The sequence below is a fragment of the Bubalus kerabau genome, chromosome 10 (genome assembly GCF_029407905.1).
Source record: "Bubalus kerabau isolate K-KA32 ecotype Philippines breed swamp buffalo chromosome 10, PCC_UOA_SB_1v2, whole genome shotgun sequence".
NCBI lineage: Eukaryota > Metazoa > Chordata > Mammalia > Artiodactyla > Bovidae > Bubalus > Bubalus kerabau.
The window spans coordinates 67,090,983-67,106,617 of NC_073633.1; the positions used below are offsets into that span (position 1 = coordinate 67,090,983).

At 40.1% G+C, this 15,635-nt stretch overlaps 1 protein-coding gene and 1 long non-coding RNA gene across 4 annotated transcripts in view; one reads left to right on the forward strand and one right to left on the reverse strand.

Moving 5' to 3' along the window:
- Positions 1 to 15,632, forward strand: part of LOC129621506 (uncharacterized) — a 93,537-nt gene extending 77,905 nt beyond the window's left edge. For 2 of the 3 annotated variants that reach the window (XR_008699406.1, XR_008699408.1), the window contains 2 exons: positions 11,365 to 11,508; positions 14,562 to 15,632. This is a non-coding gene — a long non-coding RNA (uncharacterized LOC129621506). The remainder of the gene's footprint in view (positions 1 to 11,364; positions 11,509 to 14,561) is intronic. The other variant, XR_008699403.1, reaches the window with a different exon arrangement.
- Positions 1 to 15,635, reverse strand: part of SLC12A1 (solute carrier family 12 member 1) — an 88,616-nt gene that overhangs the window by 53,672 nt on the left and 19,309 nt on the right. The window contains exons 7-12 of the mRNA XM_055538042.1: positions 14,539 to 14,649; positions 12,106 to 12,217; positions 10,030 to 10,157; positions 4,852 to 4,936; positions 1,520 to 1,671; positions 266 to 373 (exon numbers count right to left, since the gene is read on the reverse strand). Coding sequence (XP_055394017.1) covers positions 266 to 373; positions 1,520 to 1,671; positions 4,852 to 4,936; positions 10,030 to 10,157; positions 12,106 to 12,217; positions 14,539 to 14,649 — 696 coding nt within the window. The remainder of the gene's footprint in view (positions 1 to 265; positions 374 to 1,519; positions 1,672 to 4,851; positions 4,937 to 10,029; positions 10,158 to 12,105; positions 12,218 to 14,538; positions 14,650 to 15,635) is intronic.

Genomic DNA, 15,635 nt, shown 5'->3' on the forward strand with positions numbered 1-15,635 from the left:
TTATATCTATGCAGAGTCATTTTCCCTGGGCTATTCAAACAAGAAGATTTGGGGAAAAGACAAAGTGATACACAATATGAACACAAGTTAACACTGCAGTTTATCATTCTTTATATTATTTGAATCGATCTCGATTATGTGGCAGACATAGCATTGGAGCCAGATGCAAACATTAAACTGTTTCACAAAATGATGGAAAATGATCACCGGTGAGAGCGGATATCTCAGGGGGTGGGAGAAGCACGTGCTCTTATGCCTATGTCACCTGGAACACTTTGGGCGCGCTGACGAGGGAGGCCAGGGCCGAGGAGAGTGTTGCAGAAAAGATCCCAGCAGTGATGAGGGGGCCAAACCCTGACACCATGCTCATGACCTTGAGGAGAGAGGTTCAAGTAAGGAGACTCTTCCAACAGAGTTAAAACAAAAATTTGAGCCAAATTTTAATGCAAATGCTTCCCTTTCTACTTTCTGGGGTTTCGAATCTCTTTTGTAAGCTAATTGCTTCTAATCAGATGTTTTCCCCCCTGCTTCATTCTGAGTTCTTAATAGTTGTTTTTTTTCAAAATGGAAATGCCTTTGTTGTTGCTGTTTTTGGATAAAAGGAACAAATGCTCACCACAATATGTCCAGAAGATACTGGAAAGAATAAACAAGGAAATGATTTCAAGAATTTTTATATTTTTCCCTTCTGTCCTTTCTGGGCATCTGTTTCTTGGTCAACGGGAAATTCTATCCAGCAGAAAGTGGTATTTTAATAAAGTCTGGGGAGGGACTCAGCTGTTTACCAATCTTTTTAAAAGGCATTAGCCTTTCTTGTTCTTCCTGCAGATAGAAGCTTTTCAAATCTTTGCTTTTCCTGTGCTCATTAAACATAATTTTAGGTCTGAGACATGATGAGATTCTATCAATTTAAGTCATGTTTATAATAATGACTTCAGCTGAGTTAATTTCTCTTTGTTGGTTATTAAAATAGATGAATGAAGCCTTCACAACAAATTTGCTTCTCCTTCTGCTCACCAATCATTCAGGCAAATTAATATGTTTTAAGTTCCATAGTCTCCCCAACTTCCCTGTTTCCTTTCCCCCTTCACTCTTTTTCCCCTTCCGCCACTCACAATTCCCCTCTTGGCCTTGTCCTCCACACACTCCAGGACCATCACAGAGGCTTTTCCTGAGTGAAGCCCAAGCATGAAATGTGTTCCAAGTGCTAACTAATGGAAGTCTCTCCATCTGCCCACCAGGAAATCTTACACGATTGATTGGAAGAGGCATAATGGCGGGCAGTAATCTTTCCCTGGGTGATGCCATTCATACAACTGCCTGTTCTCTCACCTCCACAGCGAGTGTAACCACATAATGAATGCCTATAGGACTCCCTTTCCTCCCACACAAATTATTCCTTGCTGAATTAGAATCAGTCGATAACCAATCTGTTGGAGAGTCAGAAGTTTCATTACATATGATGTTCTAAAAAATAGAAGCAATAGCAGTAAACATTATTAATTTTTGAAGTTCAAACCTGGAAGTTGTTCATCAGCCCATACTGACATGGTTCATGTCGACATCTTGAGAAGTCATAGCCCAACCCACAGGCTGCTGAACCATTGCAGTTCATCCCAGAAATGATGGTGTCATTCACGCTCCCAGTGGCATCTCGGACCACACAAGCCCCTGGGAAAACAACAAGGTCTGTCATTTCTTTACTTGAAGGGTTCAGATATCCCCCAAAGACTCAAGCAGTAAAGAATCTTCCTGCAATGCAGGAGACTCAGGAGATGTGGGTTTGACCCTGGGTTGGGAAGATCCACTGGAGAAGGAAATGACAACCCACTCCAGTACTGTTGCCTGGAAAATTCCATGGTCAGAGGAACCTGGTGGGCTAACAGTCCATAGGGTCACAAAGGGTCAGAAACGACTGAGCATGCACACACGTTTTTCTTCTGAAAACATACTTAGTTTAATTTGACCTATCCTGTCTTCATGGTCAATATTTCCTCCGACGTGACACCTGAAAGTTCCCATCCTCTGAGGCCTGGGAGCGGCCCCTATCTCTAAGGTGTCCTTGGGTGGTTAAAGTCCTAGCTTTCTGCCTGCCTCTGTAAGATGCTTGGGATTGAGATTTCTTTCCTTTTGGAAGTGCACATAGCAGTGCTTTCTTTGCACGTAATATTTATTCAATTCAGACTTCCAGGTTAATGCTACTGATTGGGAGCTTTTCAGATAGAAGGATTTATTTCCTCATCTGTGAGAGAACCAAGGGATGACATTATTGAATACTAGTAATTAAGAGAACTGAGCTCTTATTTTCAACTAATGGTATTCTTTGTATAATTTCTTAAACCATTATAATTTTACTTTTTACAAAATTTCAATGGTTTAAATGATATAGAAAATATTTGGGGATAAAATGTTAAGATTTCCTAGGTTATGTGTGCATGCATGCTAAGTCCCTTCAGTCATGTCTGATTCTGTGCGACCCCATGGACTGTAGCCCACCAGGCTCCTCTGTCCATGGCATTCTCCAGAATTCTCCAAGAATACTGGAGTGGGTTGCCGTATCCTCCTCCAGGGGATCTTCCTGACTCAGGGATCCAATCTGCTCTTATCTCTCCTGCATTGGCAGGTGGATTCTTTACCACTAGAGCCACATGGGAAGCCCTTCCCAGGTACTATTCATGGTCAAATTGCTATATCAAGTATTTATCTCAGTTTATTATTTTTGTACCTTTGAGTTAATTTCTGTTATTTTCTATAACAAACATCCTATGAACATCTTTGTGCATACAATTTTTCTTCTGTAATTCAAAGTATTTCTTTAGGATAGATCCCTCAAAATGGAGTTATGTGCGTTTTAAAGATTCTTGACATATATATTTTAATTACTGATATTTCTTCTGAATTTTTCTAACTGTATTCTCTGCCATTATGTATTTGATAGGATTATTGAGATATGAATATAGCTGTGAAATATATATATAAACTTTTCTGAACTACTTGAAGGGTAAATACTTTACAAACGAAATGCCAATCAATGAAACTGTTCATTTTGCTTTTCAGTCTCCAGCCAGATGAGTTCTCATTCCTTGCTAGTTATTTTAAGAGACATTCCAATAATAGATATTAATGGGAACTCTCAATTATAGAGTTCATACTCTTTGAATTTATACCCTTTGAATCAAGGAAAGACTTAAAACTTATTGAATCCTTTAGTTGAAAGAGTCATTTAAAATGATCAGTGCAGGAACCCTTTCTATATAGCCCTGAGAAGTGGCCTACCAACCTCTACTTAGATACTTGAAATTGTGAGTGTTGGTTGGTTACTAAGCAAAACTATCCAGTCCAGATTTTACCTCTTTGCACTGCTCATTTATGCTGAGCTGACTTTTAAAAATCTTGTGGTTTCACTTCTGCATAATCAAACTCCCCAAATTCCCATAAGCCAAGCCATGAGCTATTATTTGCACTAATGACAGGCCAGGGACTTCATGAATATCCTTTTCTTATCCTGAGAAAAATATAGAAGCACATGTTTTTCTACCCATCAGAACCAATAAATGAGAAGAATCTCTGAAGTCAGGCCTATACCTTTATTCATCCCTTCCTTTTTACTTTGTAGGAGAAAGAAAAACCATTTGTGAAATTTAGGTAATTTCAATGTCATTTAAAAAGTATTGATTTCCTAAAGCATTGGAATAATATCCCTTGATTTGTAACCAAACTTGGCAATGTCACAATAGAGTTAACAACATTATCCAATTTCTGGAAATAAGAGGCAGTGAGAGAAGAAAGAATCTAAGTTAATTGTTTTGCTTTTTTTCCCCCCAAAGAATCCAACTCAGAACATATGTACTATCTCAATTTCCTTTATAGTAAGCAGAGGACAGCCAGAATGTCCCCTTTTAAATGGCCAGATGGGATTCCACAGTGGTCCAGCCTGGGGCTGTATTCATAGGTGTGCACAGAAAAATTTTCTTCTCTGAATGTTTCACATTCCTTCCTCTCCAATAATGGCACAAGCTGGAGGTGACCCCCAACCAGGAGGAGGTGTGGCTGCAGGCAGCAGGTGGAACAAAAGTCAGTTTAAGAACAGCAGGCAAATTCACATATTTTCTGCTCACTGAGCAATGTGGGGGCTGGCCGCCCACGCTGCTGGCAGCTGGGTCTCGTCCTGATTGCCTGCCAGCTGGTGACGGTGACATTTCCACATTAGGGACAGCAGTGCAAGGAGGAGTCACAGCCATTCATTCTGTATCTTTCATACTTTCCTAAGGGTTTTGTCATGGTTGTTTTTGTTTTTATTTGTTTTGTTCTGTTTTGGACTCTTATTCTGTCCCTCACCTGCCTCCTAAAGGCAGGGGAGGAGGTTGCTAGAAGTGGTGGCTTCCCTGGCAGTGGAATTATTACCTGCAGCAGCAAAAAATTCGCTTTTGTGTTCAGGTAGAATGAAAGTGAAAGTGAAGTTGCTCAGTCGCGTCTGACTCTTTGCAACCCCATGGACTGTAGCCTACCAGGCTCCTCTATCCATGGGATTTTTCAGGCAAGAATACTGGAGTGGGTTGCCATTTCCTACTCCAAGAGATCTTCCTGACCCAGGGGTTGAACCCAGGTCTCCTGCATTGTAGGCAGACGCTTTACCATCTGAGCCACCAGGGAAATACCAGAGACACCTGTGGTTACACCTTAATTGCATTCAAACTCCTAGAGGACCCAACAAGGGAATTAAAATTGTTGTCTATTAAAACATTTTCAACTTATGTTCCATGGAAAGCCATGAAACATAAAACTTGACATGAAAAGCAACTGGATCCCTTGTAATTCTGGCATTCTGACACCAGAGACAACATAACTTACCCACGCAAATGGCGACTCCTATGTAGGCGACAGTGGTGATGAAGATGGCCAGCATGGTGCCTTTGGGGATGGCATCTTGGGGATCCTTTGAAAAAATAACGTCGAGGAACAAGGAGATAGAGTGCAATAAGAAACAGATATCACTTGGAGTTAGTTCTGTATTTTCAAAATTTTAGGCTACCCTTCCTGGGGCAAGTTCTTAAAGAGAAAAAAATCAAGCAAATGGCAAAGTACTGAGCTCCAGTTCTTTTTGGACAAAGACAAGGTGTTTAGAGTGAATAAAGAAATCTGTCGAACTTTGTGCTGAACAGAAGAGATCTGTAACCGACCAGGAGGGAGTTTTTACAGAAAAGTAGGCTAGTTAGTTCACTCACTAATACCTCTTCCTGTCCCTCCCCTTAATCTCCTGTGAATTTCATGCAGATGTATAGCCCATAGAGTACTGAGGGGGTGGGGTAACATATCAATGTAACATATCTGGTACATTGGCGATATATCTGTGTGTATTTGTTTTGTACTAAGCTTAGACTTGCTTTAAAAAATCACTTTTGACTGAGCAAAAAGGATGATCTGCTACATTCGCCAATCCCTCAAATTCCTCATTTGAAATCTAGTTCAGGAATAACTGCAATGAGAGATATTTAATTTCCATAGGCAAGCATAAAGAAAGAGGCAAATTTAAGCTTATACCAGAAAAATGGGCTTTTCTCTTGCCCATAAATGTATATAAATTCACTGAGCTGAGCTCACATCATATATAATATACCATTTTATATTCTATTTTGGGGGTTGAATCGTATCATAATCAATTTCCAAGCAGCATAACTTCTCTGTAATAGAGTTCAACTGAACAGGGATTATTAAGTAGAGATTTCAATGTATTCATTACCTATAAGACAGTGCTGGCATAGAGTAGGAGTCAGTAAATACCGAGCTGAGGAAAGCACCGTCCCACTAGGCATCGGTTCCCCCTCCAGAGGACATGAGACTCATCCATACAAGTGAGCAATCAATGCAGTCAAAGTCTGAGTTCTGTGTTTCATTAACTTAAATCTGCTGATCAAATCCATCAGAAAAATCAACTCATGACGAATGCAGACTCAACCTGACAGCTGGAAATGTTAATTAAATGAAGTAAATCTGTCCCCACAGGGAAGTAAGCCAGCCCTGTGGAGCCATTCTGTAGTATTTCTTCCCACTCTTGTAGGAATATCTGTGCACAGGATTTGTCTGATATATACAACCTCTTCATTTCAAGCTACTGTCTCCAAAAGAGAATGTGTGCACTGAGTAGCACACAGAGGGAAAAAGAAGGCAACCATGGCTGAAATGAACCCCACTCAATATCCATTCATAGTATGTTTCAAATTTTCTTTCAGTGATGAAGGATTTCTTGAGCTCTCAGTGAAAATTGAACAATTGATATAAGTGGGAAGAAAGGAAATACATAAAAGGAAAAGAGGTATGAAGATGAACAGAAGTGTTATACCTAAAACACAAAGATCCCCTGGAGGAGAGCATGGCAACCCACTCCAGCATCCTTGCGTGGAGAATCCCATGGACAGAGATCCTGGTGGGCTACAATCCATAGGGTCACAAAGAGTCGGACACGACTAAAGTGACTTAGCAAGCATCCACCCCACTCTACACATAAGATAATTTCCATGTAGCTGTAGACCTGCTACAAGCTCAAATTTTCCTTATTTAGGAGTTACTTGAGGGTCAAACTTGATGTGCTATAAGTCGGGATGCCAATATCTTAATGTCTGGTCACATACTCACACTGCCTGTTCTGACTACTTTTCCTCTAGTCAGGACAGGACTGAGATTCTTAGTTTTCATTCCAAATGTTTATTTCCATCCTTCAAGCAGTAGCACAAAATCTCACCTTCCTTCACCTTTTTACATTAAATACCATATTTTTTTCCCCCTTGGGACACAGTACAAGCAGTCTTACTAGGTTGCTGCTGGTTGCGTGTCAACCATATCCTAATCTTTCATCTCTGAAACTGCATCTTAACTCTCCTGATTAGATCTGTGTACCTTGAAAATCTTCTCCCACACACATATTTACAGACCATCAATAGTGTGTTAACAAGTAGGAGGTTTAGGATGGGAACCTTGTATAGCATCCCCTTGTGCCAGTTCTAATTAGCTGTCCCTATCAGCCTGAAGAGCCTCAGAATCTTGAGAAGGATTCTGAGGTTGTGAGCAGAGGTAGTGTCTTGCATATCCCCACAATGTGCAAATAACATGTTTACTAACTTGAACTGAATTTATTATGCTCTAGTTTCACTCTCAGAAACAATTATTATCTATAAGTCCAGAACTTTGGTTGCCACATCCCAGCATGTGGTCATCTTTTAGTCCTTAACATGCTTGACCCCTCTGGCTTCTGATCATGTTAATTATCTCAATGCATCATCATCTCTTGATTTCCTTTTGCTTGGGTTCCCCAGTCCCTTAGCTCTTTCTCTCGTTTTTTTTTTTTTTTTAAGTTTATTTTTAATTACAGGTTAATGTAGTTACCCACTAGACATCTCCCCTCTGATGTCCTTCTTCCATTTTAACCCCAATGGCTAAATCTGAGCTTCAACATGGAATCAATTCAGTAGGTTGCAACTAGCATGAAAACAATACAGTAGAATAGAACTGATGTGAAAACATCAGAGGACATCATTTGTAATACAGTATTGAACTGTTTAGGAGAAATTTTTATACGTAGGCACTTGGTTGTAATATATAGTATTTCCTTACAGTTCAGTTCAGTTCAATTCAGTTCAGTCGCTCAGTCGTGTCCGACTCTTTGTGACCCCATGAATCGCGGCACACCAGGCCTCCCTGTCCATCACCAACTCCTGGAGTTCACTCAGACTCACGTCCATCGAGTCAGTGATGCCATCCAGCCATCTCATCCTCTGTCGTCCCCTTCTCCTCTTGCCCCCAATCCCTCCCAGCATCAGAGTCTTTTCCAATGAGTCAACTCTTCGCATGAGGTGGCCAAAGTACTGGAGTTTCAGCTTTAGCATCATTCCTTCCAAAGAAATCCCAGGGCTGATCTCCTTCAGAATGGACTGGTTGGATCTCCTTGCAGTCCAAGGGACTCTCAAGAGTCTTCTCCAACACCACAGTTCAAAAGCATCAATTCTTCAGTGCTCAGCTTTCTTCACAGTCCAACCCTCACATCCATACATGACCACAGGAAAAACCATAGCCTTGACTAGACGGACCTTTGTTGGCAAAGTAATGTCTCTGCTTTTGAATATGCTATCTAGGTTGGTCATAACTTTTCTTCCAAGGGGTAAGCATCTTTTAATTTCATGGCTGCAGTCACCATCTGCAGTGATTTTGGAGCCCAAAAAAATAAAGTCTGACAGTTTCCACTGTTTCCCCATCTATTTGCCATGGAGTGATGTAGATCATAGTAAAAAAAAAAAAAAAAAGAAAGAAAGAAAGAAAAAGCATCCTTTCCTAACTCTAACAAAAGCTGACCTGTTTGATCCATTTTTCCTGCCATGGTCTTGTCCAAACTACATGCTTGAGGAGGATCAAGCAAGCTCTTCTTCATGTCTTTGATGCCTGGTATAAGTAACAAGTGTTGGCTGAGTTGAACTGACTACTAATCAACAAATAATAAAAACTTAGGCAAAAGAAAGCACAATAGTCTTTGAATGTGTTCTTACAGTTTACCGAAATTTAAACCTGTGACCTCTGATACTTTTCCAAATCTAAGAAACCAGAAGCTTAATGTCCAGAGTTAAATTTTGTTAAGCAGCACTACTTACTTATTCATTATGAAGTTACTTAATTTTTCTGAGCCTCGGCATACTCATTTTTATGTTCCATCTCTGCTGAAGAATTTATCATGGCATTGTAGTCCTTAATATAACAAATGTGAATGCCTTTGTTCATTGACTCAATAAATATTTATTGAAGCTTTGCTAGCTCCAAGGACACAGCACTGAACCAAACCAAAGGCAAAGTCCCCACTTTTTTTGGAGTTATATTATAGGGCGAACATCTCTCACTCAGGCCCCTTCAACAGCCTTTCTCCTAACCTTGTAAGGATGCTCAGCCTATCAGGGCTTCTCCACTTGAATCATGAGAGACTCCTTCCTGTTCCCACAATTTTCCCTTGCCTGTCTGTCCTTTGGTCTTCTCTGCCTGGAATACCCTTACATTTCTTGATTGTTGTCAGTAACCAGCTTTTGCTTTTACTTACTGCTTAAAAGTTTCTTCATTGCAAAAATTGTTCCTAATGTAATTATTTCTTCTTTATTTTTATTTCATAATCCACTTGGACAATGCATTCAGTTTGCATATATATATATATATACACACACACATGTACATATATCTCCCCTGATAACTTGCAAATATTTCTAGTCTTCCAAAGTTGATTGCAAATTTGTTGCGGTAAAACCTGTGTTTTCCATTTTTTTTCATGTGTGGTAGAGATTATTTATTGTCCTTTAATATCCATTCTCACCCTCATTTTAGTACTGTTGCTGTTGTTGCTGAGTCACTAAATTGTGTCTGACTCTTTTGTGAGGCTTTTGTGAGGAGCTTGCCAGGCTCCTCTGTCAATGGGATTCTCCAGGCAAGAATACTGGAGTGGGTTGCCATTTCCTTCTCCAAGGGATCTTCCCAACCCAGGGATCAAACCTGTGTCTCCTGCATTGCAGGTGGATTCTTTACCACTGAGCCACCAGGGAAGCCCATCTTTTAATATTAGAACTCCCTAAAATAATACTGCTGCTGCTGCTGCTAAGTCGCGTCAGTCGTGTCCAACTCTGTGTGACCCCATAGACGGCAGCCCAATAGGCTCCTCTGTCCCTGGGATTCTCCAGGCAAGATATCTGGGCACATGGCTGTCCAACTAGACATTACATTTCCCAGTCTTCCTTGCAAGGAAGGAAGGTAAAGTCACAGAGGGGGCCTCTCCAGTGGCTCAGCTTACTCAATAAGACGTTTGGAAGAACTATCAGGAATAGGAAAATTTGGCAGTAAAATTTGTCATTAAGAGAGAGAACTTTTTAAGTAACTAGGAAACCTTGAAGAAATCTTACAGCTTTGAAATCTATAGAGAAACATGGTCACTGTTGATGTCTGTAGCTCCCTGTCCTGCCCAACTGCACCATTGCTTCTTAGAATTACAAAGCAGAGGAAATAACATACCTCCAAATCTCCCGAGATATTGGCACCAGCAAGGATCCCAGTTGCTGCTGGGAAAAAAATGGCAAAGACAGAGAAGAAGCCTTCGCCTTTTGTGAAGCTTGGCCCAAAATTTTCTGCAAATATTGATGCTGCAACACAAATAATGAGAAAATTATTATGTAGACTTTCTTCACTGGCCGGAAATAAAGTTACCTTTGGCTTCTGTAACCCTAAATGCAAATGTGTTCCTATAATCTAAATGGAATGAGCTTGAAGATATTGGTATAATCTTCATGAACCTCATGTTAATATTTGCCAGGTATCAAAATACATGTCACAAGGTTTTAAATCTCTAGAATATACTCTGGAAAGTCAATAATTTTCATGAAAATGGAGACCCATGCTGTCTGATTTCTTTGAATCTAGAAGACTAAAAAAGAAGGAAACAAAATTTTCTCATGTTTGAACTGGCATACTCACAAATATACTAAATCATATTGCCCTACACACATACAACTACATTCTCACATGTATATATACCTTAGTCAGCATATTGCTTTACTACACCTTTTTTTTTTTAATTGTAGAACCTTGTGGATGAAGCCATCTTACAGTTTGATACTAATGTTCTAACCTTCCTGACCTTTGTCACTAGAGACTGGATCTTAGATCCTTATATCAAATTCTCATGTATAAAAATTCTCATATACAGTGAGGAGCTTTGGTCATAAAATAAAAATACACCACAGGTTGTCACCAAATTATTTAAATGAAATGGAAACAATCTAGAAAAAAAGAAAAACACAAGGGAAAACAAAGAAAGAAAAGGAAGGAAGAAAAATGTAAACAAAAGAATCTAGGGAAGTGCAAAAATAAGAAAAAAATTGAAAACATCAAAAAATTTATGGCAGGAGCTGGAGAAAGGGAAAAGAAGCACAAGGAAAAGGATATGCAAATCAAGCAAGACAATCTTTACAAAGAAAAAGAATTGGGAAGAAAGAAGTGATGTGATATAAGAAGGGAACAAATAGTGACAACCAGGTAAATATTGACGGGAAATATAAAAAACCTCAGCCATGGATTCTTGAGTATGCTAGGGTGGAAAGCTAGGAAAGAGGGGATAGGTGGACTAGAATAGAAGAGAGAAGTCAATGTTTATGCCTTGATCACAGCTGCTATGTTAATAGTTCCTATAATCTTTTCTGTTTGAAAACCTGACAGTGATGCTCAACTAGATAATGTCATAAGAAAGCACGGTACAAAAACGACTAGCAGGATGAAAAAATGTCTGTGTTTGATTTTGGTGCTCCCAGTGGTTGGGCACATTGTCTGAGCTGTGTTCCCTTTTTTGCACAGACACTCCTACTGTTCGACAGAGACAACGTGTGCAACACCTTAAGGTCTTTTTTTTCAGACAAGGCTTTATTGGGGCCCCAGCTGCAGCAGAGGGGAGCCAGAACAAATAACAGGTTCCCTTGTTGCCTGGCTCCCTGAACAGGGGTAAGCTTGTTTCTTGTATGGAGTGAGGGTAGGGAGTGTGTCCAGAGGTTGAACCAGAGGGCTGGGCTTAGGTGTTTTGCCCACCTCTGAGGTAATATTGTGTGCAGGGGGCATGTGCTTTTGCTTTTAATCCTCTACTTTTGCTCTAGACTTTTCAAAAGTGGCAGATGATTTTTTTGGTCTTTTTGTATCTTTTGTCTATAATTTTACCCCAACTGCGCATGTACACGGTTATTTTTAGTCCAAAAATATGTAGTTTCTTTATATTTTGCTGCTTAAGGAGAGGTTTATTTTTTAGGTTCCAGCACTTTAAAGTTTTCAAAGCACTTTAACATCCGCTATCTTACTTGCTTTTCAACATCGCTTTAGGAAGTTGCTATTATCATTCCCACCTTGGCAGGAAAATCTGAGACAAACAGTGTTAGGTGACCTGTCTAGCTGGCAAGCAGCAAGGTTGAGACTCACTCTGGCTCTCCTGACTCAAACCTGAGAATATTCCCTGGGCCTCCAGTGGCCAGGGCAGGGGTTATGGGGATGGTGATGGGGGCGGGCAAAGAAGAAGCTTTTATTGCAAAGCAAGCTATTTGACACACATACCTTGGTAATTAAAGAAACCTCTGGCCCTTTTCTCATTGTTGGATGGAATGACAGTTCCAATGAAGAAGTTTGCAATAGCAATGAGAAGAATGATCAGAAGAATCACTTGAGCCTGGAATGACAAAGTAACAGGAGGTCAAATTAGATTTATTCAATGACCTTTTTACATAGTTATAAAAGTTGTAAATGTCCACTGAATAAAGACCCTATCTAATAATTCCGGTTAAGATTCTACTATCCAGTGTAGGTAATAAAGGTGTTCTTATAAAATGGCATCTTAATAAGCCTTATTTGGCCTAAGAAGAGATGTTACATTTTCAACGGGCGCATAGCTTCTGAGGTAGTGCAGCGGTAAAGAATCCACCTGCCAATGAAGGAAACATAAGAGATGTGGGTTCAGTCCTTGGGTTGGGAAGATCCCCTGCAGGAGGAACTGGCAACCTACTCCAGTATTCTTAACTGGAAAATCCTATGGACTGAGGAGCCTGGTGGGTTATAGTCCATGGGGTTCTCAAAAGAGTCAGACACGTCAGTGACTAAACACGCATGCACGCATGTGCTTGGGCACTTGAAGGCGATATTTCAAGAGCATTCTAAGTATCAAGCGGGTAACTTAGTGCAGCGTCCCTAGGAATGTAAATGGAGCCAAAAGATTTAACACTGACAGAGTTGTCTTCTTTCCATGGATTCTTCCCCTTCCTGGGACTAACTGCAGGAGTATGAGAACACGGAATGAGGCACAGAATTCCCAGGATGCCTAGTGCACTTGAGGTCGAGCAATCATACCCCGGTGTGTGCTCAGCACAAGCTGTCTCCAAGGCTGACCAGCCAAATCATCTGTTCTTTAGTCCCTCTGACATTTCAAGGTGTTTACTGGCTTGGCTCTTTCCCTCAGCTGGAAATGCACTTCTCCCTACATTTTGCAAACCTATGTCTTCACAGAGGCTTTCTTGCCCACTGAATCTAAACAGTAACAGCTAATGTTTAGTGAGGGCTTACAGTACAACAGATGCAGTTTTAACTTTACCAATATCCTTTCAGGTAAATAATAACCACCCACAACTGTATGAAGTAGGTAATACTGCTATCATCATTTTAAGGATAAAAAAAACTGAGGGATAGAGAAGTTAAGTAATTTACCAGAGGTCGTATAGACATAAACCAGGTTCAAATCCACTCTAACTACAGAGCTGGAGCTTTAAATTCTACCTTCTACTGTCATGAAATTACATTGCCTCCCTCAGGGAATAGTCTAACGTATGTTCCCCCTGCTATATTCTATCTCAGTGCCCTGTTTATTTCCTTTATAGCACTTCACAGTTTACCATTCTATATTTACTTTTTTATTACTCATCTCCCCATAGACCATATGCTCAGCTATGGCAAGGATTGTGCCTGTGTAGGTCACACTGAATATCCAGCACCTAGCAGAATACCCAGCACATGATAAGCACTTCATCAGTTTTTGTTTAATGCGTGAATGCATAACCCACAAATAAACACCATGTAAGAATGTTTCCTATTGCATTATATAAAATGGGAGGTTTTGGCTCTCTTTCCATTTCTCGTGACCACTTGAGGTCTAGTTACTGCACCTCCAGGCACATAGGAACCTAGGAGTTTCGATTGTACTAGTCACTGTAGAGAGTTACAAAGCAAGCAAAAGACATTCTCCCCACCATTCAGAAATTTACTAACTGGTATACTAATCACTGAATGACTTCCTTATTGGCTCAGATGGTAAAGAATCTTCCTGCCAATGCAGAGACACGTGTTCAATCCATGGGTCGGGAAGATCCCCTGGAGAAGGAAATGGTTACCCACTCCAGTATTCTTGCCTTGAGAATCATGGACAGAGGAGCCTGGCAGGCTACAGTCCATGGGGTCACAAAGAGTCAGACATGACTTAGTGGCTAGACGACAACATACTAATCATTAAATCCAGATATTCTCTAGTTCCAGGGCCTCTGGTACCCTTAGATTTGCTGCTAGAGTACAGGATTTCAGAAGGGAATGACAGTTTCTGTCTCTGTTATCTTCTCCCAACACACTTGTCATATCTTGTGGATGTCAGCGTTCAGTCAGCTAGGAAGGGGATACCAGGGAAATGAGGAAAAGATGCAGGCCTCCAGTATGTACTATTGCTATGACCACAAGGGGTCTGTGCATGAAGCTGGCAGCAATCTTGTTGGCTATGTCACTGTGATTACAGAACAAAGGACAAAATATAGGCCTGATCACATGAGCTATGTCTTACTACTGCCTGGACTTTGTGCTTTGAGGACTTGTTGTTCCACTGAGCACTGACCAGGCTCCTTTTACCATAGAGAGTAATAATAGCAATTCCTTTTGAATATGGAGTTCCTTCTATTCCTGCAGTTTGTTCAGGAAGCTGACTAGCAGTTGTTGGTAATATCATTTTGAGAAACTAACCTTTGCTTCCCATTCCATTCCAGCTACTGAAATTCCTAAAAGAATCACCACTGTGATGGAGCCTATGATCCGGATGTCATTGGTTGGATCTACCATCATCGAATCACTCTCCTGGAACAACAACAAAAAAATCCCCCCTAAATAGTTAGAAGTTTTTTTTTTTTTTTTGGTTTGTATGTGTTATTGTAGCATTTAACAGTAAAAAGAGATACTATGCCCTGCTGTCTGGGGATAATAGAAAAATGAAGTGCTCATAAATTTGAGAAGATAAAACATCTAGCATTACTTTTTCCTGTGATAATAAGCCTTTGATAGCCAAGGTTAGGAGTTAAAACTTTTAGAGATCCATTCTAGGCACAGCTTTTGAAACTATTGTAGCACTAAGTAAAATTATGGGTATGCACACTTATCACATTTTGTTTCAGGAGATCAACCAGTTATTTTTGTGTGTCAAGGCGAATCCTAGAGAGATGAAAATGAGTGGTCTCCAATGTGAATATCCAAAAATAAGTGCTACTCAATTAAAGAACAAACTATGAACTATACAATCCACTCATTTATTCATCTGATTTTCAAATAGAAGTACTATTACCTATTGAATTCAGTATCCACTATCACTCCCACAGAAGGAGGACTGGAAGCTAGCTCATATACTAGTTAATTAATGTGCTCACATACATACCATCCAGATGGAGCACCTGTGCTAAAAAATGCCCAGTTTCCTACAGTGAGTCCTAATGTTTGAACTTTCTTTCCCTTTGGACATCTGTAACCATAATGGTAATATTGATGCTGACAATAATGCTCATTGTTTATCTTTTCTTTCATATTTTACCCTGTATTTCATGTCCATTATTTCAGTTGATCTGTACCACATTTATATGAAAGACATAGGACAATATTATTAACCCATATTATGGATTTGAAAAGCAAGGTCCAGATGAACAAAAGGGCTAGTCCAAAATCTGTCAGCTGGTAAGTGTGAGAGCCAGGACTCTAAGAAGTTCTGATGCCAACTATATTCAGCTTCCACATTCTGCACAATAAATCTATTTCCTCTCATCTTGCCATAATGATATCCCCTAGTGCCCTGGAAA